Below are 25,190 nucleotides of genomic sequence, written 5' to 3'. Positions count from 1 at the left end.
TGCGAGGAGATGGGCGCATTGTACAGACGCCTTCTCTTACACACAGAAGTAAGGTGGCTATCTAAAGGGAGGTCATTGGCCAGAGTGTTTGACTTACGGGAGCCGCTGCAGAAAAAAAGTCACCACTGGCAGCACATTTCAGTGACAAGGACTGGGTCGCAAAACTCGCTTACTTATGCGATACATTCAACCTGCTCAATGAACTCAACCTGTCACTTCAAGGGAAAATGACAACTGTATTCAATGCAGCAGATAAAGTAGCTGCATTTAAAGCCAAACTGGAATTGTGGGGACGGCGAGTGAACAGAGGGAAATTTGACATGTTTCAAATATTAGAAGGGATTTTAGAAGAGACTGAGCCTGAACCGCCATTCTCACAGCTGGTGCACAATCACCTGTCAATGCTTTTAAAAGAGTTCGAGCGGTACTTCCCAACCACAAAAGATCCCCGAACTGCAAAAGAATGGATCCGCGATCAACTGCTGGAGATTGAAAATGACGGAGGCCTTAAAACTTAGTTTCAGACAACAACTCTGCCCGCGTTCTGGATTAAAATCAAGGCAGAATATCCCGAGATCGCTACAAAAGCACTGAAAACCCTGCTTCCCTTTCCAACATCCTATCTTTGGGGAGCCGGGATTTTCTGCGGTCACAGCGACCAAAACTAAGCAACGGAGCAGACTGGACATCAGGAGCACACTACGTGTTTCATTGTCTCCGATTACACCCAGATGGGACCGGCTTGTTTCGGAGAAACAAGCTCAGGGCTCCCACTAATTCAGCATAATGGTGAGTTATGTTTTTATGCTATTTGTATTTGATTTTATGCCAGTTGTATCACTGGCATAAAATGGCATCACTATTGGTTCTTTGGACCCTCTACAACGGCTCTTCTTAATAAGGGATAAAAATAGTTTTAAAAATTAGTTGGAGAAGCTTTATTGGTTTTTATAAAGGATGCTTGAATCATTTTAATCCCAACATCATGGAATTAAATGGACCAGAAATATGTTTTAGAGCTATTAGAGCTACTTGTCTTTTTATTAGCGTGGAAATTTTGTATTTTATTTTTTCTTTGTCATCAAAAAATACTCTATTGAATAAAATCAATGCCTAATCTCTCTGAGTCTCTTTCTGAGTTTTATGTTTCTTCTTATTTTAAAAGTTAATATAAATAAGCTGCTGGTTGTTTAAGATGACAGCAGATTTCCTATGGAAAATGCTCATCTAATCTTTTCTGGCTCTAAATGCAGAGATGGCAAAAGTACTCACTTTCCGTACTTGAGTAAAAGTACAGATACTTGTGTTAAAAAATACTCTGGTAAAAGTGGAAGTACTGATTAAACTTCTTTACTCAAGTAAAAGTAACAAAGTACAGGCTTGTAAATTTACTTAAAGTCTAAAAGTAAAAGTAGAAACCACTTTTTTCATGCCGTTGCCTACATTTTAAATGAATGTCTGCCAATAGGACTAGATCTCCGTTGTGTTCATTTTCAATCATCTCGTCGTCCATACTACTATGCTAACGCCATCGCCACCAAGCTGCAATGATTTGCCGCGAATGATTACGCCGAATCTGTCGATTCATCTTGTAGTGGTGCGTCAAATGCAACGTAGATTCCCATCCAATTAGACTGAATTTGGTATTGATGACATGAAAAATAATAACGGTAACTCCATTGAAATGATTCAAAACTAAAGTAACGAGACAATTTTTTAAAATGTAAGGAGTAGAAAGTACAGATATTTCTGTAAAAATGTAAGGAGTAGAAGTAAAAAGTCGCCATAAAAATGAGTAGTAAAGTAAAGTAAAAATATCAGAAAAATCTACTTGAGTACAGTAATGAAGTATTTGTACTTCGTTACTTCCCATCTCTGTCTAAATGACTTTTATTTAGCCAGCCACAATGGCTCTAATGATTTAGGTTGCAGACCTCTGATCTAAGTGGTTCTTGTTTTAGCTCTTTTGAGGTTTTTTTTGTTGTTGTTGTAAAGACATGGCTTTCAGAGACAACACACGTTAATTTCTTTCCTACACCTAAGTAGAGACTCTATGCAATGTACTATTATTGTCACAAATTCTTTACAGCCAAGGCTAGAAATACCACCCACATCGTAGATTCTTCTTATTGTTTATTACTACTGTAAAAAGTCAACACTGTTGTTTTCAGAAACAGAAAAATGCAGGTTTTATAGCAGCGGTTTTATTCCTTAAGAGTATTAAATTCTCACTAACAGTATTTAATGCTATATTTAGTTTCCTTTCTTAACCTATTGAAAGAGATTGTTTTTTTTCTACTTTTGTCAGCTTTTATAATTCTTTTAAAGAAATGTTTTTCACTCTCAGAACCGACACAATAAAAGTTTATCTAAACTTAAGAGATGCAAGTTTTACATTTGTACTCCTTAGGGAAAAGAATCAGGATATGCAGCTTTGATCCATAGCTTTTTTTTTTTTCACCTCTTAGATATAACTTCATATTTCATTACTATTTCCATCTCCAAGTGAATAGAAAGAAAATATTGATCATACTCAATGAACAAATATTGAAATAAAATACCACACGGTAATGTTTTCATAAACATTACAGTGTGGTAATGATAACAAAACTCCATCTTACCAAGAAAACCACAGGTGGACATCCGATGAGGGCCATTGCTGTGGAAAGTTTGCGTTTGTTCCCACCGCTGTAGGTTCCAGCTGACTTGTTGGTGTATTTTACCAGCCCAAGCTTCTGAATCCCCCACTCTGCCACCTTTCAGGAGATGTAAAGTGTTAGAGTTATGGATTTAAAATTGTTAATTGTAAATCTAGGAATCAATAATATTCTGTCCGTGCAAACGCGAGCTTTGTAAGGCTTTAATCACATGCTGCTGAGCGATACCTTTGTAACCTTTCAGACATTATCATTTGCAAGCAACATAAAAGGTCAGTGGGGAACTATTTAAGGAACTCCTCTAGAAACTCTGGAGATGATTTCACAATGGTTAATTCTTCATAAAAAGGAAGAACAGTTTGGATGACTGAGCATCCTCCTCAGAAAACTCTTAAACAATAACAGAGGGTCTTAAGTCACCATTGTGCCTGCAGCTAATAACATCTACAAAACTCATAAAAAAATCCTACTATTACATCTACGTTCCCTTTGGGATCAGTATAATATTTTTTTTATTTAACTTGAGTTAAATAACAAGCAAATAAGTCTGTAACACACACACATTCAAGCGTGGTACAAGGTAAACACTTGTGTCTGAAAGCTTATATTTCCTCTATATTGATTAAATGAAAAACACTCAAGAAAAGGCCACAGTTTTAGTCCTTTTGATAAGAATCTGTGAAATGCAAAGGAAAAATAGGAGTGAGATGTTTCGTCCATAGAATAGTCCAACCCACTTTTGTGTGCTTACTCAATATTATCTGAAGTATTTTCAATATCTGGTCCTGAATTGACCTTACTTTGATAAAAAGAAAGCATCAAGAAATTATTTTCTATTCCCTATTAAGCATTTAATTCTTATTTCTTTAACATTTCATAAATTGTAGTTTATCTATTCCAGCACTGAAAAACAATGTCAAACAAATGATTAAAAGCCCAAAATAATCACATCTATGCTTGAGATCACTGTGTTTAAACGTCGGATTGCATCATACTATCCAAATATTTTTTTTTTTACACAGGTGTTACATGCTGATGATTATGTGACCAGTGGATGCAAATATTTTTACTGACTTAAGTAATTTCTTTTTGCATGTTTAGAGATAAATTTTGTTTGCAAGTTGCAAGTAAAACCCTGTTTGCCTTTAAAATAACATCTCAATGAACTGCTGCAACATTCTCAGTGCTGCTAGCTGACTATGGTCCGTTTGCACTGCAGCTAAGACATCAAAGTCTTGGCTCAGAATCTGTGGTCACTGCCGGCCCCTTTACTCTTTTGATTTTTTTCCTTCTGCTGCAGAGGCAGGCGCTGTAAGAGAAGAGCAGCCAGGGCGCCTTGGGCCTGCCACACCACTGGGCACGTGAATAATGTAGAGCCATAACCAACAGCTGCTGCTTTTGTTCCATGGGCCATTTTTTATTATGCATAGCTTCATGCATCCAGGTTATCTCTAATGTCTGCAAGGATTTTTTTGTTTCTAAACATGTATTCTTGCTGTCATGCAGCTGAGTAAGTATTCTAAACCACAATATATACAGTGCATCTGTATTAAGAGCTTTCTGGCTTAATGTCCTTAAATCTAAACAATGTTAGCAATTAGAATTAACAATTACCATGGCAACCTCTTCTTCTGGTACTCCTCTTAACCTAGCATAAAACTCCAGATGCTCTCGTCCAGTTAGAAGGTTATCAATGGCGTCAAACTGAGGACAGTAACCCATGTTCTGATGAACATGTCTCATTTCTGTTCGAATGCTGGGGAGAAAAGTAAAAAAATACTCTTTTAGTATGAATGAAAATAGTTTTAAAAATAACGACTATAGGGCTGTATGTTTATGTCTCTGGAAGAGTAGTGTTAAAGCTTAAAAAGGCAAACATTTCTGAGAGAATAATCAAATATTCACAATGATTTGAAAAGAAACTCAAAAATCAGAGATATCCCTGTAGAACCAGCAGAATGAAATGTTTTATTCTCTGCATGTTCTCTTTAATAAATGTCACTATACTGAAGCAAAATAGGGGAGAAAACTGCACACATAAGCTGTCTAAATCACTCCGAGGCATAAAGCAGTGAAGTGGATTTTCTTTCATCTCTTCCAAGCTGCTTTGTTTTTTTAAAGATAAAATTGGAAAAGTTTTTCTTTTTTTATGTTGGTTTTTGCTTTCTTTTTTTTTCTTTTTTTAAGATGAATTCTCTGCCTCAGGGAACCTTAGTGTGATTTAACGCTTCCTCGAACAAATAAATTCAAAAAAGGCTCAAGTAAACTGAAAGCATTAGTGACCTAATACCATGTTTTGGTCCGGTTTAGATGGAAACTTCTACATCTGGTTCTAAAACAGCAATTCCAGTTTGAAGAAAATATTTCTTTTCAAGAAATCTGCTAAGGAAAGTTAGCAAACTGTCTACCTGATAGAATATGACCAATAAACTTTGAAACATAATATTTCTCATTGAGTCCTACCAAAACAATCTATTCTGAGACACGGATTGGAATCTAGTTTTACTTCCAAACAGTGTACTCTGAGACTGGAGGCTAAATGGAGTGTTCATCTGCAATCAAAATATCTAATCTAATCTAATCAAAACTAACGTAATCTAATCTGCTCTAACATAATCTAATCTCATTTGATCTAATGTTGTCTGATCTAATATAACCTAATCTTACCTGATTTAATCTGATCTAATCCAACTCAATGTACAGGTGCTGGTCATAAAATTAGAATATCATGAAAAAGTAGATTGATTTCAGTAATTCCATTTAAAAAGTGAAACTTGTATATTATATTCATACATTACATACAAACTCATATATTTCAGATGTTTATTTTGTTTAATTTTGATGATTACAAATGACAACAAATGAAAATCTCAAATTCATCATATCAGAAAATTAGAATATTACTGAAGACCAATAAAAACAAAGGATTTATAGAAATGTTGGCCAACTGAAAAGTATGAACATGAAAAGTATGAGCATGTACAGCACTCAGTATTTAGTTGGGCCTCCTTTGGCCTGTATTACTGCAGCAATGCGGCGTGGCATGGAGTCGATCAGTCTGTGGCACTGCTCAGGTGTTATGATAGCCCAGGTTGCTCTAATAGTGGCTTTTAGCTCTTCTGAATTGTTGGGTCTGGTGTATTGCATCTTCTTCTTCACAATACCCCATAGATTTTCTATGGGGTTAAGGTCAGGAGAGTTTGCTGGCCAATTAAGAACAGGGATTCCATGGTCCTTCAACCAGGTACTGGTAGCTTTGGCACTGTGTGCAGGTGCCAAGTCCTGTTGGAAAATGAAATCTGCATCTCCAAAAAGTTGGTCAGCTGCAGGAAGCATGAAGTGCTCTAAAACTTCCTGGTATGTGGCTGCGTTGACCCTGGACCTCAGAAAACACAATGGACCAACACCAGCAGATGACATGGCACCCCAAACCATCACTGACTGTGGAAACTTTACACTGGACTTCAAGCAACGTGGATGAAGTGCCTCTCTTCTTTTCCTCCAGACTCTGGGACCTTGATTTCCAAAGGAAATGCAAAATTTACTTTCATCAGAGAACATGACTTTGGACCACTCACCAGCAGTCCAGTCCTTTTCTCTTTAGCCCAGGCAAGACGCTTCTGACGCTGTCTGTGGTTCAAGAGTGGCTTGACACAAGGAATGCGACAGCAGAAACCCATGTCTTTCATACGTCTGTGTGTGGTGGTTCTTGAAGCACTCACTCCAGCTGCAGTCCACTCTTTGTGAATCTCCCCCACATTTTTGAATGGGTTTTGTTTCACAATCCTCTCCAGGGTGCGGTTATCTCTCTTGCTTGTACACTTTTTTCGACCACATCTTTTCCTTCCCTTCGCCTCTCTATTAATGTGCTTGGACACTGAGCTCTGTGAACAGCCAGCCTCTTTAGCGATGACCTTTTGTGTCTTGCCCTCCTTGTGCAAGGTGTCGATGGTCGTCTTTTGGACAACTGTCAAGTCAGCAGTCTTCCCCATGATTGTGTAGCCTATAGAACTAGACTGAAAGACCATTTAAAGGCTTTTGCAGGTGGTTTGAGTTAATTAGCTGATTAGAGTGTGGCACCAGGGGCCATCAATTTTGAACCTTTTCACAATATTCTAATTTTCTGATATGATGAATTTGAGATTTTCTTTTGTTGTCATTTGTAATCATCAAAATTAAACAAAATAAACATCTGAAATATATGAGTTTGTATGTAATGTATGAATATAATATACAAGTTTCACTTTTTAAATGGAATTACTGAAATCAATCTACTTTTTCATGATATTCTAATTTTATGACCAGCACCTGTAATAGTATATCATCTGATTTGAACTGATGTAACCCAATCTAACCAAATCTGATATAATCTAAGATATATTTTAGATATATCTTAGATATAATCTAATATTACCTAAACTAATCTGATCTAATCTAGTGTAAGCTAATCTGATGTAATCTAACTGAACCTAATCTAATGTAATGATCTCATCAGATTTGATCTAATCTGACCGCTCCACAAACGCATGGCCCAGCACAGGAGAGCAACCTCCTCGGGACAAGACTCTCATCTACATTTTATGGACAAAGGACATTGTTTTGAGGACCAGAATGTTCACATTATGCAAATAAAAAAAAAAATAGGTGGTTTGAGAGGGGCATGAAGGAAGCCGTCTTTGTTAAGAAACAGAAAAACAACCTTAAACAGAGGGGGTGGACTCAGGTTTCAGTTTACTAAAACCCACAATACAGTAATTGAGTTAATCCCTTCCCGCTATCATCATAGTCTCAGCCCCTGTACAGGAGAGCGGAGGACATTACCTATTCAGCCAGGCCAATAATTCCCTTTCAGACACTTGGATGGGTATAGGGCATTGTAGGGTAAGAAAAGAGGCCAAACGACCCATTCCAAAAGGGTGGAACCCTTCAGCCGTTTCAATTTGCATGTTTTCAAAACAAAAACAAGGTTTTGATGGGCTACTGTATAAAACCTCGAACTCAACACTATTCCTGATATTTTGAATTGAAAGAGCTTCCTGGATGGGAAGCGAAACGTCTTCAAACTTGGAAACAAAGTTCAGTGGATTTTTATTTTCTTTTTTTGGAATTTTAATCAAATGGCCCCTAATCTAATCTAAGCTACTCTATCTAATCTAACCTGATTTTATCTAATCTGATCTCATCTAATCTAACCTGATTTGATCTATTCTGATCTGATCTAATCTAACCGGATGCAACTTACTGTAATCTCACCTGATCTAATTTATACTAATGAAATCTACTCTGCTCGGATCTAATCTGATCTAATATAATCTAATCTGATCTATTCTAAACTAATCTAATCTAATCTAATCTGATCTGATCTGATCTAATCTGATCTGGCAATTATTGTGTTTGTTTCATACTTCTTTAAATTATTGTGTGCACTAAACTACAAAAAATGCTCCATGATCAAAGAAATGAAAAAGAATAAATTAAATCTTCAACAACCAAGAGGCCATTAAATGATACAAATTTAGCAATGCCTCAGGCACCTAACAGCGGCAGGTGAGCTGTCTTTGAAATGTAGCAAATTAAAGTTGTAGGCCATAATTAAGCAGCAGTGCTCCTAACAGGATATTTCATAGTTGGTTAAATGTCACAGTGAAAATCTAGTTATGCTGTAAAGATAAATCACACGTGAGAGTCAGCAATGTTGTAGAAGGAGGAACGTTTCAGCCAAAGGTAGGAAAAATAGACAAAGATCATAGTAGTGATCATAGTGTCTTCAGAACCTTTATAACCGCCAAACCAAGGTGAAATACTTTTTTATTGCTTCTTTAGTTAAAACTTTAGTTTTTGCTTCTTTGGCATTTAAGATATAATGATACTGAATTTTGGCCGATGGGGTTTCCATTTGACCAGAGAGCACCGAGGCAAACCAAAGTAATCTACTTTTTTACTGCTTCCAGGGCTTTCCCAATAATCTATGGTCTCCCCAAACCGATACAAAAATTGTGCATAGGAAACAATTTAGCAGCACTCTGTAATGTTATATTTCATCTATGCTTTCATTATGTAGTCTGGATAGCGAGATTTTGACAGAAAATGCTATGCGGTTGCTAGGGGTAATAGCAGATCCATAACTGATGTATCTGGGAGGCTTATTAAATATTGTAAAACAATAATTCCATCAAATAAATAAGGTAAACATGGCCACTGTATATTCCATGTCAGCACAGGAACTACTGTATGTTATGCAATAACTTAATATTCAGAAACAAGTGCAGCACTAATGTCTGGTCGTACAGCGACATCATTCACCATACTTAAATATTTATAAACATAAAAACTAGTTTAAAACCTAAAGGTTAAAAATTTTTATTTTATTAAAGTAAGTCATGAGTTACTGTGCTTCTTTGCTTTTCTAGATCTCTAATTGGGTCCTTTGTCATTAAATCATCAGTTAATTCTGACTGTGTGGCAATGTCATTTAGTGTGAATCAGACTTAATGTCCTTTAGCTGGCACTGACACTGTGGTTGTACTGAGTTACATGAAGTAGGTGGATTTGAGCTCAGATTGAACTGGATTAGCTTCTGCATAATACTAGTTGTGAAATGAAGCTATGTAAACAAATGGAACCGAACAGAATTTGAAGATGACATTACCTTTTCATAAACTGAGAAAATGGGCTTCTTTTGGCAACAGGAAACACTGCATTTTTGTGCAGTAATGATCCAATGCAACAACAAATGAGGTAATGATTCACTAATTTTCTAATTTCCTCTTGGTCTATTAGAACAAGACATAGCAAATGAGCTAACACCCACATGGAACATGGTTTTCTTTTTCAGCGCCAAGCAGAAAAGGAAGTCGATGAAGGTAGGAATAGCTAATCTTGAATTTACAGATATGAGAGACAACTGCCGGGACAGCAGAAGCATCCATTTAGGGAACTGCTGCCATTTCCTCCTCTGCTGATCATTCCTCTTGCCGATGCACAGAAAGCGAGTATAATGAGATGAAAACAGAAGAGTGGGTGTTGTCTGCTCACATCTGTTTTTTTTCTCTCTTTTCAACTGCTTCCCCTAAAGGTCCCAGAGATTTTTCTTTGATCACTATCACCCACATTAATCAACATTACCCATGCTGTGCAAGCCCCCACTACATATTGCTCTGTTCCCTCGTTGAACATAAAGTCAATTATCAGATGTATCAATGAACTTCTACAGCAACCACTGCTCCACTGTGTGCACCCTCTCTAAGCTGAGCTTGGAGATATATGGAGAAGAATCAAAGCTATCTGTTCTGAAAAAATTAAGTGACAGTAGCCTGCTTTCTCTTAAAGCACCGGGATCAGTGCTTCACTTTTGTCAAGTTATTCTTTTTCCATATGCTGTGTACAGTTATTCTCTATGGCTGATTTTGTGGAAGAAAAAAAAAGTAGAAAATAAAAAAGTAAAGGCGGTACAGGTCAAAAGGAATATATATTTGCAAGAAAGATCACAGCATTCAGAATATAAGAAGGCAAGCCAGAGTTCAAAAGGCCAATATTCTATATTCACATTTTATGTTGCTTTTTTTTTGTAGTCAAAAGCCAAACTTCTTAAATGGATATGATATCAATAAAAATTACTAAATAAAGGGCAGAAACAAAAAGCTTAGTATATGTACAACCCTAAATATGTCGTATTTATCTAAATATATAATATTCTTGAATGGTTAATACTGAAAGAGAAGGAGAAAGAGAAGGAAATAAACTTTTAAAGGCCTACGTCAATCATTCAGTCATGTAAATGCTGGAAATATGTTGTGAATTCCAAGCCAGCTTTAAGAAAAGACAAACATCTCAGCTTTAACAAATTTTCAGCCGTTGGTGAAATAAACTAAAATTTGTCTCTCTTTCTGTGTTTTTTGCAGCACAAAATGGATTGAAAACTCTGGCAAGGTCTTTGATTTGACATAAAACATTCTTTGGATTACTACATATTAGAATATACCTTTAAATTTTATGAGCTTTTATTTTTGAAACAATTAATTAGAGTGATTAAGGAAGTCTGCTTTATGTATTGGATGACGGCCTATTTTGTAATGAAACTACTCCACTAACCAGAATTTTACAAATGGTCCCCAAAACTTCTACACAGAACGTCCTTTATGGAAGTATCAGGGTAGAGGAAATGGTAAAAAGACCATTGTAATTAAGCAACTATTTAGATTTATACAAAATAACAAGTATTTTTACCCTTATAGTATGTGGTTAAGACGCCGCCTCCATGTTAGCCAGTATGAACCTGACTTGGTATCAATAACCCTTTCAATTTTATCCATCTATTTCTATCACGTTTTACCCCTGCTGGGTCATGAGGGGTGGTGGTGGTGCCTATCCCCAGCTTTCTACGGGCGAAAGGCGGGTGCACCCTGGAAATCACCAGTCCATCGCAGGGCAACACAGAGACCACCAGGACAAACAACCATTTAGGCACACACTTACACATAAGGAGAATTTAGAGAAGCCAATTAACCTAACACCTTGTGTGTGGGGGGTATCAGAATACGTATCAGAATTTAAATGCATACTTTTTTAGATGTGTTCAGAAAACCTGGCAATAGAACAGTAATGGTAAAAGAGTGTAATAAAAAAAAAGAAAAAAGATACACAGACTACTACGATATGAAAAAGAGAAAGAGAGAGAGGAGCAGAAGAGCCCGATCCCACCTGAGCAGCTATCTTGGGTGGCTAATTGAGATAAGTTACTCTGTGCAAAAGTGGGACCTGGAGCCTCACCTGTATCCATTTAGAAAGGCCTCTCCGCCGGAGACTGGGATGTCTCCTGTCAGCATCTTGAACGTCGTAGTTTTTCCAGCACCATTGATCCCCAGTAAGCCGAAACACTAGAGCAGAGAGAGGGCCATAAGTTAGGAAAACACTGGAAGTCTCACTGGAAAACTGACAGAGCAACATTCTCACTTGCATTGCTAATAATTTGTATGTTCATTAGCAAGTACAATTTACTGCACATATGGAAAGTGTGCACGTTCATCCAAGGCAGATGATTGAAGCTGCAATTTACAGTGTCTGCATGAGTAGTTTGGTGTCTTACAAAATAACAAATAGACGTATTGTGTGCACAAAGAAAACAGACAATAAATCAACAACACTATGAGAGCCTTGCTAGTCCCTGGGCCTCTTCTCATCTCTGCACACTGCAACAACAAACACCCTCCTCTATCTTTATTTTCCTCCTGACGCTGCCGATAGCACGACTTCCGCATGAAACAAAGTTGTTTCTGCAGACCTCTCTGTTCTTGGTCATGTGACCCCTCCGCCGTTGCTCTTAGCTAGTTTGGCTTTGGCATGAATACTTAATTCCCCTTATCTATTGAGCCCTGCTTGGTTGTGACCTGTGTCCATGAACACGATGAGGAGGGCTAAGCTCCATGTAAATAATGCATGGAAGTTCAGCGTGTGATCAGCAGAGCACCAGGAATCACAATAGTCTTCTGGCATTTACACTGGGCTCTGGGTAAACACCAGCAGGGTCGATGGGGACCAGCGGGAAAGCCCCCTGAGCCCCGATGAGTGTCAGCCTTTCACGCTTTGTTTAAAAGCGTGTATGCAGCAGTTTTTAAGCCATGTGTAATGTATAACATGCTATAAAAAGATTGCTATTAAACAATTTATTTACCCAGTTCCAATTTACAAGGTTGCAACAATAAATCAGATTCACACGCCTTTGCCACTTTCTACTCTTTAATCTTTGTGTGTTTATAGTAGCACACATATATTTAACAGGCATATAAAGCTATGAAACATGAAGACTGGTTGTTCTGTTGGTTTTAATGAGCTGGAGTATTATAAGATTTAACTCAGGTGAAGGGAAGACAAAAACTATAGCTTCAAGTCTTGAAAAGCAAACGCTCTGTTCAGAAGTTCATAGTCAATTTGGCCATTACCATCACAATGATTTTTGTACTAGTTAGACGATATACACCTGATGTGTGCTGATGACTATGTGGTCTTTTGTCCACATAGTGCTGGCCAGTAGCAACTGTTAAGGCTTCACTCACAGTACAGGTTGGATTACAAAATTACATATAATGCAAAAAAGAGTAACATGATTGTCAGGAGCAAAGATGATGCTGAACTATGTTTTCCTAACTTTACTCTGTCTGGCTATATTTTCAGTCAGTACATTATATAACTGGTCATGTGTCTGATGATAGAGATGTTTACAGACAGCATTGTATACGATATGTACAAGACGTTGGAGGTTCTCTCTGTGTTCTGTAGAAAATTTAACTTTAATGGTGCACTTATTAGTTCATTGTACTCAAATGTATACTGCCCACTTGTGATGGTGTAGGTAACAGATCTTTTCGGGGCATCATTATATGGCAACACCATTTGGACAAATTGTACTACACCCGTTTCATAAGAATAAACTTTCTTCTGGAGTCTCAGCATATTACTACCTACATTTGCTATTATTTTATATTCCATTTGCATAAAGTAGCCAAAAGTAGAAAACAATTATTCTCAGTCTTGAAGGAAAGCACTGCCTTCTAAGACAGACAGCTCTACCATTTAACAAAGTGACCAAAAAAAGGATAGAAAAAAGAAAAGGATAGAAACTGAACTTTATTGATCTCACAATGGAGAAATGAACTCTCTGCATTTAATCCATTCCCTTGAGGAGCAGTGGGCTGCCATTGTGTGGCGCCCAAAGAGCAGTGTGGGGTTGAGGGTCTTTGCCCAGAGACCCAAAGTGACAGGATTCCAAGCTCTATGCCCTAACCACTAGGCCGCCACTCCACTATTTAACAAGGTGACTAAAAAAAAAGTCTCAGTCCTTCTTTTTATTCTTTTTATTAGAATCTGAGGGCAGTGGAGGACAAATGGAACATCTGAAAAAATTAAATATCATGGAGAATTTAGACAAACAGAATAACAGTTATTCTACTGAACGTTTGTTGTTGAAAAGGAGTTAAAAGAAGTGTAGCTTACAGTAATATGGCTAACTGACCGAGGTAAATAGGCTAACCTGTTAGTAAACTAGCCACAACACTACCCACCTCTCCCCCTTTATACAGTCTTGGTCTTGCAGTTACTTTGTTCACCATAAATGTGTTTTTTTTTAGCTTTGTCATCAATCAGGTAAAACTTTATCTGTCATTAGACACGTTGTTAGGGCAACTACAATGTTTTATGTTATGTGTAATGTCACTGGCAGGCGCAGGGCAAGAGTAGATCTGACCACAGTGGATCTGGTACCTACAGTGGCATTATAGACAAAGCAGCATGCACAAACTGCATGGGGTATACAATGATGTCATGAGGATGTTGCTCAAGGTGCCATGAAGGAGTACTGCAAGTGTGATGTATGTTAATATAATTGTGTCCACCTGTGCTGCTGTATCGTACTTTATAATCTTTATAATCTCATTTAGGTTATTTTCTTATCAATGACGCCTTAGTTTGTACTGTGGTTGCGCCAATGCCATTTTTTTGGCCCCGATACTTGGCTGTGCACTATTGGCCGATACTGATACCATACCGATACCATCTGTTAGAAATTGATGTGTGTGTGTGTATATGAAGAACTGCATACTACTTGGATGTAAAATAATTGCCATCATGGCTTTGTCAAGCTGCTGTCTACCTTTGTGAAGCAGGAAAAAGACTAATACAAAGTGAATCCAGTGGAATTTTTTATTACCTACATGGAATGAGTGACAATAGTTGAATAAACTTTTGGCTTTCAAAATGGTATCGGTATTTGTCGGTACCCACCAATATGGATACCACCATTTTAATGCTGGATTGGGGCCCCGCCTGATACTGGTATCGGTGTCGGTGCAACACTAATGGTGATGGAAGGATATTCTACTTGTAGTGTGTTTTTTAGTGTTATTCTTTGTTTATCATGGTCCATGTGTCTGAATAAATTTTTTTTTGGATTTATTGGTACAACCTCAATGTTACATCAACATAAAGACTTGAATGAAAATTTAACATTAAACAAAGAGGTTCAAACATAGTGTTGTTCAAAGGTATGTGCCTCTAGCTTTTTGGTCACTATTAAATGTTTTACATAATCAACACAAATTCGAGCGCCTTTTAAGGTATTTAAATGATAAACTCAACATTTACAGAGACACCCACTTAGAGGTTATATATCAAGAAAAAAAATTGTCCTGTAAAAATTGGCAGCTTCAAGCTTGATTTGCAGCTGCTAACATGGACAGGCCAAATGTAGCCATCTTTAAAATACAGTTTTGTACCAATTTTGTTTAATCAAAAGACTAATGATTTTCACTGAGTTGGATATGAAACCATTATTTAGGTAGAAAAGCTACCAGAACAGTGGTCAAAGTGAAAGAATGTTTTTTTGTTACCGTATTATAAATATATGCTGATAATAAAATACATTTGTCTCCATGTCTACTGGAGAAGCCGATACATAAACTTTTAATATGTTAAAAGACAACAAAGCTGATGTCTAATACTTTCCCCTTGCAAAGACATACATATCATGAATGACTGTGTGTACATTTTATTCTACACCTTTGCTAAACATAATCATTCTATCAATGATTTGCTTCAACACCAACCATAACTGAGATTTCTTGAGTGATAACAGAGAAATGCTTTATCCAAATTGGTCATTAAAAAAGCCTTAAGTACAAAAAAGTCCTCCTAATAGACAACAGTTCTTAAAAAACTTTACAGTTAAGTAGTTGCTTGTGTAATCTAGTAGCGTCTGGCTCACCTCTGCAGCAGGCACGCCCACACATAGTCGGTCCACAGCAGGGGTGCTCTTCCCTCGGTAAACCTGCAGCCAACAGACAATACAATGAATCAACCAACCAGCCAGAGAGAAGGCGGGAGGCGGCCTGCAATGGGGAGCAGACGGTGAGGGAGACAGAAGAGGATGGGATGAGAGAATATAACACGACAGACCATAGGAGTAGCTAGGAGAGGAAGGTGGAGAAAGCAGGTGCAAAATGGTAAAAGTCAAGGAAATTTTAAATAGAATGGATCATTTGCAACACTTTGAACATAGCAGATGGGGAAAAGCTGGAGAAATAACTTTGATACTGAGCAGAACATAAGTTGAAATTTCTTTTTTGTGTGTGTGTGTGTGTGTGTGTGTGTGTGTGTGTGTGTGTGTGTGTGTGTGTGTGTGTGTGTGTGTGTGTGTGTGTGTGGTGTGATGGAGCCTGTGAAGGTAATCTGTCCTGACTTTGAGTAGCACTTTATCAGCCTCAATAACCTTCAACACTTACTGGCTGAATGTATTTTATTAATGGGCACCTACTTCAAACACTTCTATTGCTCTCAGTGCGCTTAACTGAAAAACCAAACTGAACAAAATAAATAAACAAAAACAACATTTCAATAAGGCAGGAAAGGAAGTTCTAGGCGGCCAGAGTTAAAATGATGTGGCAGTTATCCGGAAAGTTTTTTTAAAAGGTTGCCAGGACTACACTTAATAACTTTCATATAAATGCTAAAGTATTTTTTTTCACATTTTGTATTAACTTTTGTTATTTCTACTTTGCAAAAATAACATGATATTTATGGTAACTAAATCACACACAGATAGATTCTATTTACCAATTTGTAGAATTTTTAAGACAGTCATCTTTTATATTTTATTGTAACTTTTGTTATTTGTATCATTTCATCATGTTCTGTTTTTATCGCTTTTAAATAAGACTACTTATTAGAAGTGCGCTATAAATAATATTCATATAAATTTAATATTGACAATATTATCTGTTAGATAAATATTGTCATTATTAAATTCAAATCATTGCTTAGAACCTCTTTCTTTAACGCCTCTCTTAAACATATTTTTAAATCCTAGTTTTTATTTTATTTTATTGATAGAAAATTATATATAAAAGAAGGTACCCTACCCAGTCATGTCACAGCGGGACATGTGAATTCTACTGCAATGATATACAGTATGTGTGTACTTTTCAGTGTCAGCCATCTAAAATAAAACAAAAACTTTTTTCAAATGCTAGCGTGGTGGAAAAAAGTATCAGGGTCGTTTTAAAGAGAATGCATAGCAGGGTTTGAAGACTGTCTACACACATATTCATTCATTCATTCATTCAAATTCATTCATATTACCTAAGGGCCAAATGGCCAAAACCATTGGAAAAATGAGTATACACCTATGCTTTGTCACTAAGAGTACCCGTTGATGTTCACCGCCCTTCTTTCATCTCATTTTATAATCTCAAACTGTATCCTGCTAAGGATAATATGATTATTTTCTGTGATCACTTTCTTTTGTTTTTCTTACTATAAGTGTAGCACCTTTTGTGGCAGCAAGGCCTCGGACACCGTGTCCCTCCCATGTGTAATGTTTGTGTACTGTCTTTCTGTTTGTTTTAGTGTTGTTTGACGGGCTTTCCTTTCAGCGATTAATAAAGTACAATTGAATTGAATTGAATATTTTTTTAAGAAAACCAGATAGAGCATTTTTCTAAGAATTTTGATTGGTCTAATTCAAATATGTCAGCTTTTAAAAACAAAAACAATGATTTCACAAAAATGAAAAAACATGAAATTCTACTGTTTTGAGGAAACCTTAATGGTTAACATCTAGACAGTAGTTTGTGGCACTAAATTCAAGGACACTGGAGTAAAGTATCTGAAAAATCATCCATAGAACACCAGAAAACTATCTAAGGAATTGTTCCAAAAATAACCCAAATAAAAGATTTTACAGTAAGTGGGTTTTTCAAAGCTCCAGGCTAAAATAGAGATAGATAGCAATGTAAACCGGAAAATCCTTCAGTGTGGCTGAATTAAAACAATCCTGCTGAAAAAAGCAAGCCAAAATGCCTCCACTGTTTTGTAAATTACTCATTTGCATGCATTTAAAGACCACCATCCTTACCATAGTGCTTAAAATGCTTTTATAATAGTTAAAGAAGCAAATGTGAAATGCCACTTTTTTGAATGATATAATGGTTATTTTCTATATAAGTTCTCTCCGCATGTTATGTATTTTGTGATGATGGTATGATATTTGTAATGACAATAATTATTCTTTGTATGATGCAAGGTTTTTTTAAGTCATCCGAAAAGGCAACAGAAAAGCATCCACATCCTCGGAAATTGTCGAGAGGAGCTGTTCTTGGCCACTGCCTTGGAAACGATATGTAACGATATCGTTTCATATATATATATATATATATATATATATATATATATATATATATATATATATACATACATGAAAGAAGGAAAAAAACAAACAAACAAACAACAAACAATTTAGGTAGTGAAGCATAGGAGACTATCAACATGCCACACATCTCAGCTTGTGAGGACATGTTTTATCCACAGCTTTCATCATGTTCACTTAAAGCTTCTTCGTAAAATGTATTGTGTGACTATTGTGAAACTTTATTATTCTTATTGTTCATTCATATTGAAAAAACACTGATTTTCAGTAGAATTATTTAAATTTTTTCTAAAATACTAAAAAAATCTAGACTTTTCAAGCTTTCTCAGTCATTGTAGGAACCCATTTTTTATTTTTTTTATAAGAGAGCTATGTATAGAAAAAAGAGCATTACGGTATCAGACTCCTACTTCCGCCTTTATGAAAAGATAGTGGAATGTGAGGGCAGAGATAAGACTTTAGCAATGATTCAGTAAGGAACACTTGTCTGATTCGTCCCACTGTCCAAGGGCACATTTTATCACGTTAGCCGAGCTTGAGCAAACAGAGATGCCACTCATCTGTTCATCCTCTGAACTCAAACATCTGTCACAGGGACTCCGAAAAACTTCCCTGTCAACTTAATGAGCGTCTGAGACGCTGAGCTGACAGTGGCGTCCGTAGAAGGGCTCTCAGATGGACAAGCTCCCATTAGAGTCTTAATCGATGACAGTAGAGGCACTAATGCTAAGTGGAGGCTAGCAGATGTGTCCAAACTCTGGGTGTTTGGAGCAGCCTGAAAAAGGAGAGGAAGGGATGGTGGTTTAGAAATCCGACACATGACGGATGGGCTGTCGATCGCCTCAGAGGCATTCCTGGATTTATGACAGGGTGTAGCCCATGGTGTGTGGCCACCAAAGCTGTGTGCTCATTGATCAATTTGTTATCTAAGCCCGCCCCTCAAATGGATGGGCCACAGCTGTTGTGGGAGTCAATGAGGGCACTGCATGAAGAATCCTGATGCCTTCTGCCAACATGCTGCTGTTTTCTCAATAGTGACAGAATATGTGTCATCTGACAAACCGTTATTGGTGAAGGGGTATACAAGCTACTTGCTCTCCATCAACAGCAGAAGAGTTAGGGTTAATCTGTGGCTCTGATAGGACATCATTCCCCAAAAGGTTAAACAAATCCTTCCTGAAGAGGAACAACTATACAATCCTCATTCTTTTCACCTTGAGAGATGATTTGTAATACATTACCCATCCAACTGTTTCAGCCAGCACTTGTTCAGTAATTATCCCTGAGAGCGTGACGCCAACTGTGCGAATGAGCAATAAGCGAAAGATTAAGTACGGTGAGACGGAGGGGACCAAGGGAGCGGAAAAGTAAGGGAAGGTGGTATGAAGCAAAAGGCTTTTAGATCAGCCAACTGTCGGCATCAGAGGTGCTGAGGAAGCTGCCATTGTGACACTTCCTGCTGTAACGCTGCCCGCGGGGAGGGAACATCTGCCAGTGGAGCAAACATTAATTCTGCCGTCTTGTAGATGCACAAACTAGTACTGTGATGAACTGAAGGCCAGAGTTTTAACAATAAAACCAAGATTTGTCACCTCGCTTTTTTTTAACAGCTTGCTTTGTCCCATACTCATTTTCACTTTTCATCTACATATTTTTATATTGTCTGTTGTATTTTTATATTTAATGGCATCCTGCTTTAACACTGCCATTAGCACTCTACATAAGCTGGAACCAGAATTATCCTGAAGGAGTAATCCCAAGATTTCTAAGTCTAAAGAATATCACAGTCAGTCTTTCTATTGTCGCTTACTAAAATGTTCCTATTTAGGGGTTTTTAAAGAGGACCACTGCGGGTGGAAATGAGATTTTTCTGCCATAACCTGGTACACGACATCTCTTCTTTCTTAGACTAATGTTTTTTTGTGCATTGTTCCTGATCAAATAAAGAAAATAATTAATAATAATAAAAAAAAAAAAAACGATTGTGCCATAAGGTCTATAGTTTTTTCCCAAAAAGGAATTTAGCTATTTTGTTGCTCATTTACAGTCTAGCCCAGGGATAACCAATTAAATATCAGCGGGATCCATATTAAGAAAATCATCAATCAGTAAAGGTCCGGAGACATTTTTAATTATAATCTGTTACTTTACACAGAATTTAACACAATAAAATGAGGTGTTTATGCTTCCATGTTATACAATGACTTTTTAAATAAAAAAATTGTTTTCGTGTTTTTTATGGCTTAATGAGAAAGGTGGGCTTTACACTGCCCTTCAAGGCTTCAAACCTGGGTTTGAATGGTGACAAAGCCATTCTAACGCACATATCAAGGTGCTCATTTTGAGCCTGAATCGATATTTATTTTTGATTATGTTCATGGTGGAGAATCCTGCTTCACAGCAGTAGTTTGAGCTAAAAATATTCAAAATGTGCAGGATCATCTTTGAGCACGCCATTTCACTTTTCTGTCACCAGTTCACCGCAGTTCTTCCAGCAGTTGACAAACTTTCTTTCACTTTTTCTCATAGTCTTGTCCTTCTTTCCCATCGCCCGGCTTGCCACAGGTTTGCCTGCTGTGTCTAAAGGTAGCTAGACGCAGCAGCCCTGTTAGGAATCCTGTTTGTGTGGGTTGTGTGTTTGTGTTTTTTCCCTCCATCACCAGGTGGCGCCCGGTTCTCGTTGGCCTTTCCACAAACCTGCGGATGGTTGCCTCATTATCTGAGGACTCTTAAGCTGCTGACTGCCACTACCTTGACGCCAGAGTGTTTGCCAGTTTTGGGTACTCTAGCCAAGCTGAGTTTAGCAGAGTCTAACTCAGTATTTGTCTCCCTGAGCCCTAACCTTGTTGTTTTTGTCTCTGCCTCTCGGCAGGAAGTCATCCTGCAAACTGGATGTTTTGGCCTTCTCCACCTGGAAGGATCGTTTGAGTTTCACACTGAGCAGGGGATGCAAACTGGATGTTGGACCTTCTCCCCCTGAAAGGATAGTTCGAGCTTCACACTGAGCAGGGGATTAACCTCCACACAAACCGTTCAAGTACTTCAGGAAATTTAAGTGGCAGTCAGCTCCATCGCTCCTCAGGAACCAATCAAACCCGAGTAAAACCCTGTAAGCCCTACAACGAGTTAACCAAGTTCTGGAATAACCCACACCGACTGGATTTTGGGAAGGACACCTTTTCCCTGGAAACGTGAGTCCCGTTTCAGTCTCTGTTTTTGCAAGTCGTCGCTCAAGTTTCCCACGGAGCCTGAACTAAACTCTGAACGTCCCTTCTCACTTCCAGTTCCGGTTCTGAGTAACACTGGATCCAACTCATTGTTATTTCAATAAACCTGTTAAACCTTTTCTCTGGTTTTCTGAGAGGTTTTCTGCATGTGGGTCAGATCCCCTTAGAACATCATGACAAGCCCAGACTGACAAAGCACATTGGCTAATGTGTATCACGTGTAGCCTGGTCCCGGACACTCCGGACGGCTTTACCATGTTAACAGGAGAAGCAGCGCAAGTGAAGTTAGACACTGTTGTCGGACAACATGTGGTAATTTATAAATGTTTTAAATCAGGTTGGGTCCGGATTAGCCAGCAGGTGGGTTCGGATCTGGACCACGGTCCGATAATCCGTGACCTCTGGTCTAGCCAATGACTACACTAGACAAAAAAAAAAAAAAACAATTTTATAGTTACATATTAACAGTTAGGGGTGGAAGAGACTGTACAATTAATGAGGATTTTAAAAATATCCTGAATATTTTTTCAAATTGATTAAATCTAACCAAGTAGTGTTATTTTTCTGAAAATAAGAACATAAGAAAGTTATTTTTTAATGCAAGATAATGCTAATGCTATACAAGAAACATTGATTTTAAATCTTTTACCACCTCCTTTTCCAGAGCTGCCAATAAAAGAGGTGGTTGCTGTGTGCCTCGGTGCATGTCAAACATGTAAAATACACTCATTTTTATGTAAGATGAAAAAATCTCACTCCCTGAGCAAGGGCAAACACAAAGCAACATGCAGATGTTTGATTGAAAAGACATAGCCAAGGACTCAAAAATATATATTTGATGATATTCATGAAGAAAAATTACCATACATATTCACGAAATTGTCACATTTGCAGAAAAAATAGCTACCTGGGGATCATCTGCAAGCATTATGTTTTTTCACTCATTAGAATCTTATGGTTCATACATTGACTATGAAGTACGCCAAAGTGTGTTAAAATGGTGCATGGTCTTGCAAACCAGCCCGCGGACTGAATTATCATATAAAAAGACTGAATAACCACAGATTAAAAGGGTATTTGAAAACAAGGCCACAAACCTTTGTGAGGTCACAGATCTTCAACAGGTCATTCTCAGCTTTGCCTTCATACACTCTCTGACGTTCTCGGGCAACGTCAACATCCTCCTCCACTGCAGTCATTGATTTTGCTGAAATAAGCCTAATTGGACAAAAAGTAAAAGGGTTACAATCAATATTGCCTGTCAATATTAAAATAAATTGACCAGAATAATTATTTTAAAGCTTAAATTCAATGAAATAATTCATATTTTACAATCTTTATAAAATGCAGAGGGCTATTTTAAATGAAACACTTTAAGACGGAAACTAAACAGATTTTGCAATTTGGATGGCAAAGAACTAAAATACTCATCACTTGTTAGTTTGAAAGAGCATTTCAATTATAGTGATGTTGATGTGAAATTAACCTCAAACATGTGTATATAAGAAAACCCAACATTTAAACTGAAGTCCTACTGAATGATTAAAAACGGTTGACAATTAGCTATAAAACAGTCTTATTGTAGTGGACTGTTAGCTGTAATTATAGCTTTCTACATGATCCATAACTCTTTAGCAATTGTTTATAATTTCATCCATGAAAAGTTGGAGAGCTGAATACATTTAATTTCTTCCCACATGTTTTGTATGGATATTACCATAATTGTTGCAAAGCAACCAAAGAGTCGTAAAAAAAAAAAAAAATGCTGTTAAATATTTCCTGTCTTTTTTTCATGATTCTTTTCAATAACACATGTTTGCATGCATCAACCAGAGATCATTCAAGTTAAAAAGCCCTCACAGTTTTTTTTTTTTTTTTTTTCTGTTTGTAGGTTTGGAAAATTTTGAAGCTGTCAATAAATAAATAAATAAATCCATCCATCCATCCATCCATCCATCCATCCATCCATCCATCCATCCATCCATCCATCCATCCATCCATCCATCCATCCGGAATGAAGTTTACTTAATTGCTAAATACTCTGCTTTGGTGTTCTGTCCAGTGACCCCTTTTTAAGTCGACTGCATGCTTCTCTGATAATGGCAAGACCAACTAAGAACTAAGTTGACTTTATAGAAGTGTGTAAAGAGGCCTAGGCAAAAACTCAAATTGGAAAACGTATTTTAGCCTCAACCTCTCATTTAATCTCCGGCTGATGCTCGTCTCCACCATAGTCAGTTATCATTCAGGAATCTGCGTTTAAATCCCTTTCATACGTATATAGTTCTCCCTCACTGTCTGCTTCTGTCTCCTTGAACTCCAGTAGACCTGGTTGTGCTGGAGGTTTCTTCCCGTTAAAAGGGAGTTTTTCCTCTCCACTGTCGCTACATGCATGCTCAGTGTGAGAGATTGCTGAAGAGTCAATGAGTCGATGTAGTCAGCTGGTTTTCCTTAGATAGAAAACTTTGAACCAATCTGACTTATGATCTGGTTGAATTATCTCTGTAAAGTGCCTTGAGATGACATGTGTTGTGAATTGGTGCTTTTTATATAAACTAAATTGGACTGAATTGAATTCCAACCAATCTGTAACTCTCCTCCACTCCATCTTCACCATTTTCCTTGTTTTCATCTGGTCCCTTTTTCCTCCTACCTTCATTCCACCACCAGAGTCAGACTCATACATATTCTAATTAATTTGCAAAACAACATCCTCTTTAATTTTCTATGCCTATGTCCCGAACGCCAAAGTCTATATTTTTAATGCCAATACAACTGCCTTATTATAACTCGTCTTCTGTGTGTATCTCTGCAGGTTAAAATGTTGAAACATCATTGATAAAAAGGATCATAACACTCAATTCAATTATGAGAAATTTCACTATGAAAAATACTCCGTGAGTCACCTGGGTTTGCAGAAGAACTTGTACTGGAGGAGAATGGTAAAGGTGAACATCACAATGCCCTGGATAGTCATGGCCAGAAGATTTTTTCCCACCATCCCCCAGCTCAGTGGATCTTCAAAACGATCTTCCCCTAAAAAAAAAAAGACCATCGGAACAGCAATGATCATCATTTCAGGTCAGTTTCTGGGTTACACAAACACACTTACAGAATGTTTTTAAAGTAAAAAGAAAACGGTTGTTTTCTTGTCATGGACAGCTAAATTACAGTATGTGTTTTTGGTAAATGTTGTTGGGTCGTTCAAATGTCTTTGACGTATTATTGATTATGGCCAGCAGTTAAAAAAGCCACTTTGATATCAGACAGAAAAGACAAATAATACAAAATAACCTGTGTAATTTAAGAAATTTTTTGACATCCGGTGTTTTTTTTGTTGTTGTTTTTTTTTGTCAATGGGTGGGTTTTTAATAAATGGAGGCATAAGTAAATCCACACCAACCTTCCCTGTTTCTCAGCCTAATGTGGTGTGAGGCGAGAGGTGGGGGAGCAAAACAAGAGACAAGAAAAACGAAAGGGCTTTCAGTCTCATTCTCTGGTAAATAGCCTCTCTTTACACCAGCCCTTTTAAGTTGTGATTGCTTTTCTCCGTCCCTCTCTCCAACACCACAGCAAATTATTCCTCAGACCGCTATTTCCTGCTCCATCTCTCGACAGATAAGACTCCTCTTCCTCTTTCATGTGCCTCTTTGCCTCTTGACGACCCCCTCAGCTCCAGATCCACCTTCATAGCTAACGTACCACTTGTCTCCCTTTCTCCTGTCTAAATTGAACTCAAATGCAGAGAAGAGCTTTAGTAGAGGTTTGGGAGCCGTGTTACTGGTCAAATGTTTCCCCCCTGGAGAACCAGCTATTTGAAAGAAATAGTATGGTGTCACTTTAAAATGAGGAGTGTGGTTGAATTGAGTGTTTCTCTGGCAAGGATTTGCAGGCATGTGTACTACTTCGCTTTTACTTGGTATTTTGACCACTATAGACCGAAGTCATGCTGATGTAAGCACAATCAGGTGATCTATACTTTAAGCAAAATTCTGAGGCAACCCATATATTTGAAAAAACTATTTTCAAGAATACAATATTTAAGAAAGTAAGATTACACTTTAAATCATAACTATCATTTATAAAGACACCATTTATCAATGATTAACAGAT

At 37.4% G+C, this 25,190-nt stretch overlaps 1 protein-coding gene across 1 annotated transcript in view; it reads right to left on the bottom strand.

Moving 5' to 3' along the window:
• Positions 1 to 25,190, bottom strand: part of LOC119792977 (phospholipid-transporting ATPase ABCA1-like) — a 114,740-nt gene that overhangs the window by 32,920 nt on the left and 56,630 nt on the right. The window contains exons 10-15 of the mRNA XM_038299861.1: positions 23,984 to 24,113; positions 22,175 to 22,295; positions 15,412 to 15,474; positions 11,427 to 11,533; positions 4,272 to 4,413; positions 2,622 to 2,756 (exon numbers count right to left, since the gene is read on the bottom strand). Of these exons, the coding sequence (XP_038155789.1) occupies positions 2,622 to 2,756; positions 4,272 to 4,413; positions 11,427 to 11,533; positions 15,412 to 15,474; positions 22,175 to 22,295; positions 23,984 to 24,113 (698 nt within the window). The remainder of the gene's footprint in view (positions 1 to 2,621; positions 2,757 to 4,271; positions 4,414 to 11,426; positions 11,534 to 15,411; positions 15,475 to 22,174; positions 22,296 to 23,983; positions 24,114 to 25,190) is intronic.

This window comes from Cyprinodon tularosa, unplaced genomic scaffold (genome assembly GCF_016077235.1).
Source record: "Cyprinodon tularosa strain WSP-4 unplaced genomic scaffold, ASM1607723v1 ctg438, whole genome shotgun sequence".
Classification (NCBI taxonomy): Eukaryota; Metazoa; Chordata; class Actinopteri; order Cyprinodontiformes; family Cyprinodontidae; genus Cyprinodon; species Cyprinodon tularosa.
The sequence above is the reverse complement of the archived record's forward strand: the minus strand, read 5'-3'. Positions and strand labels throughout refer to the sequence as shown.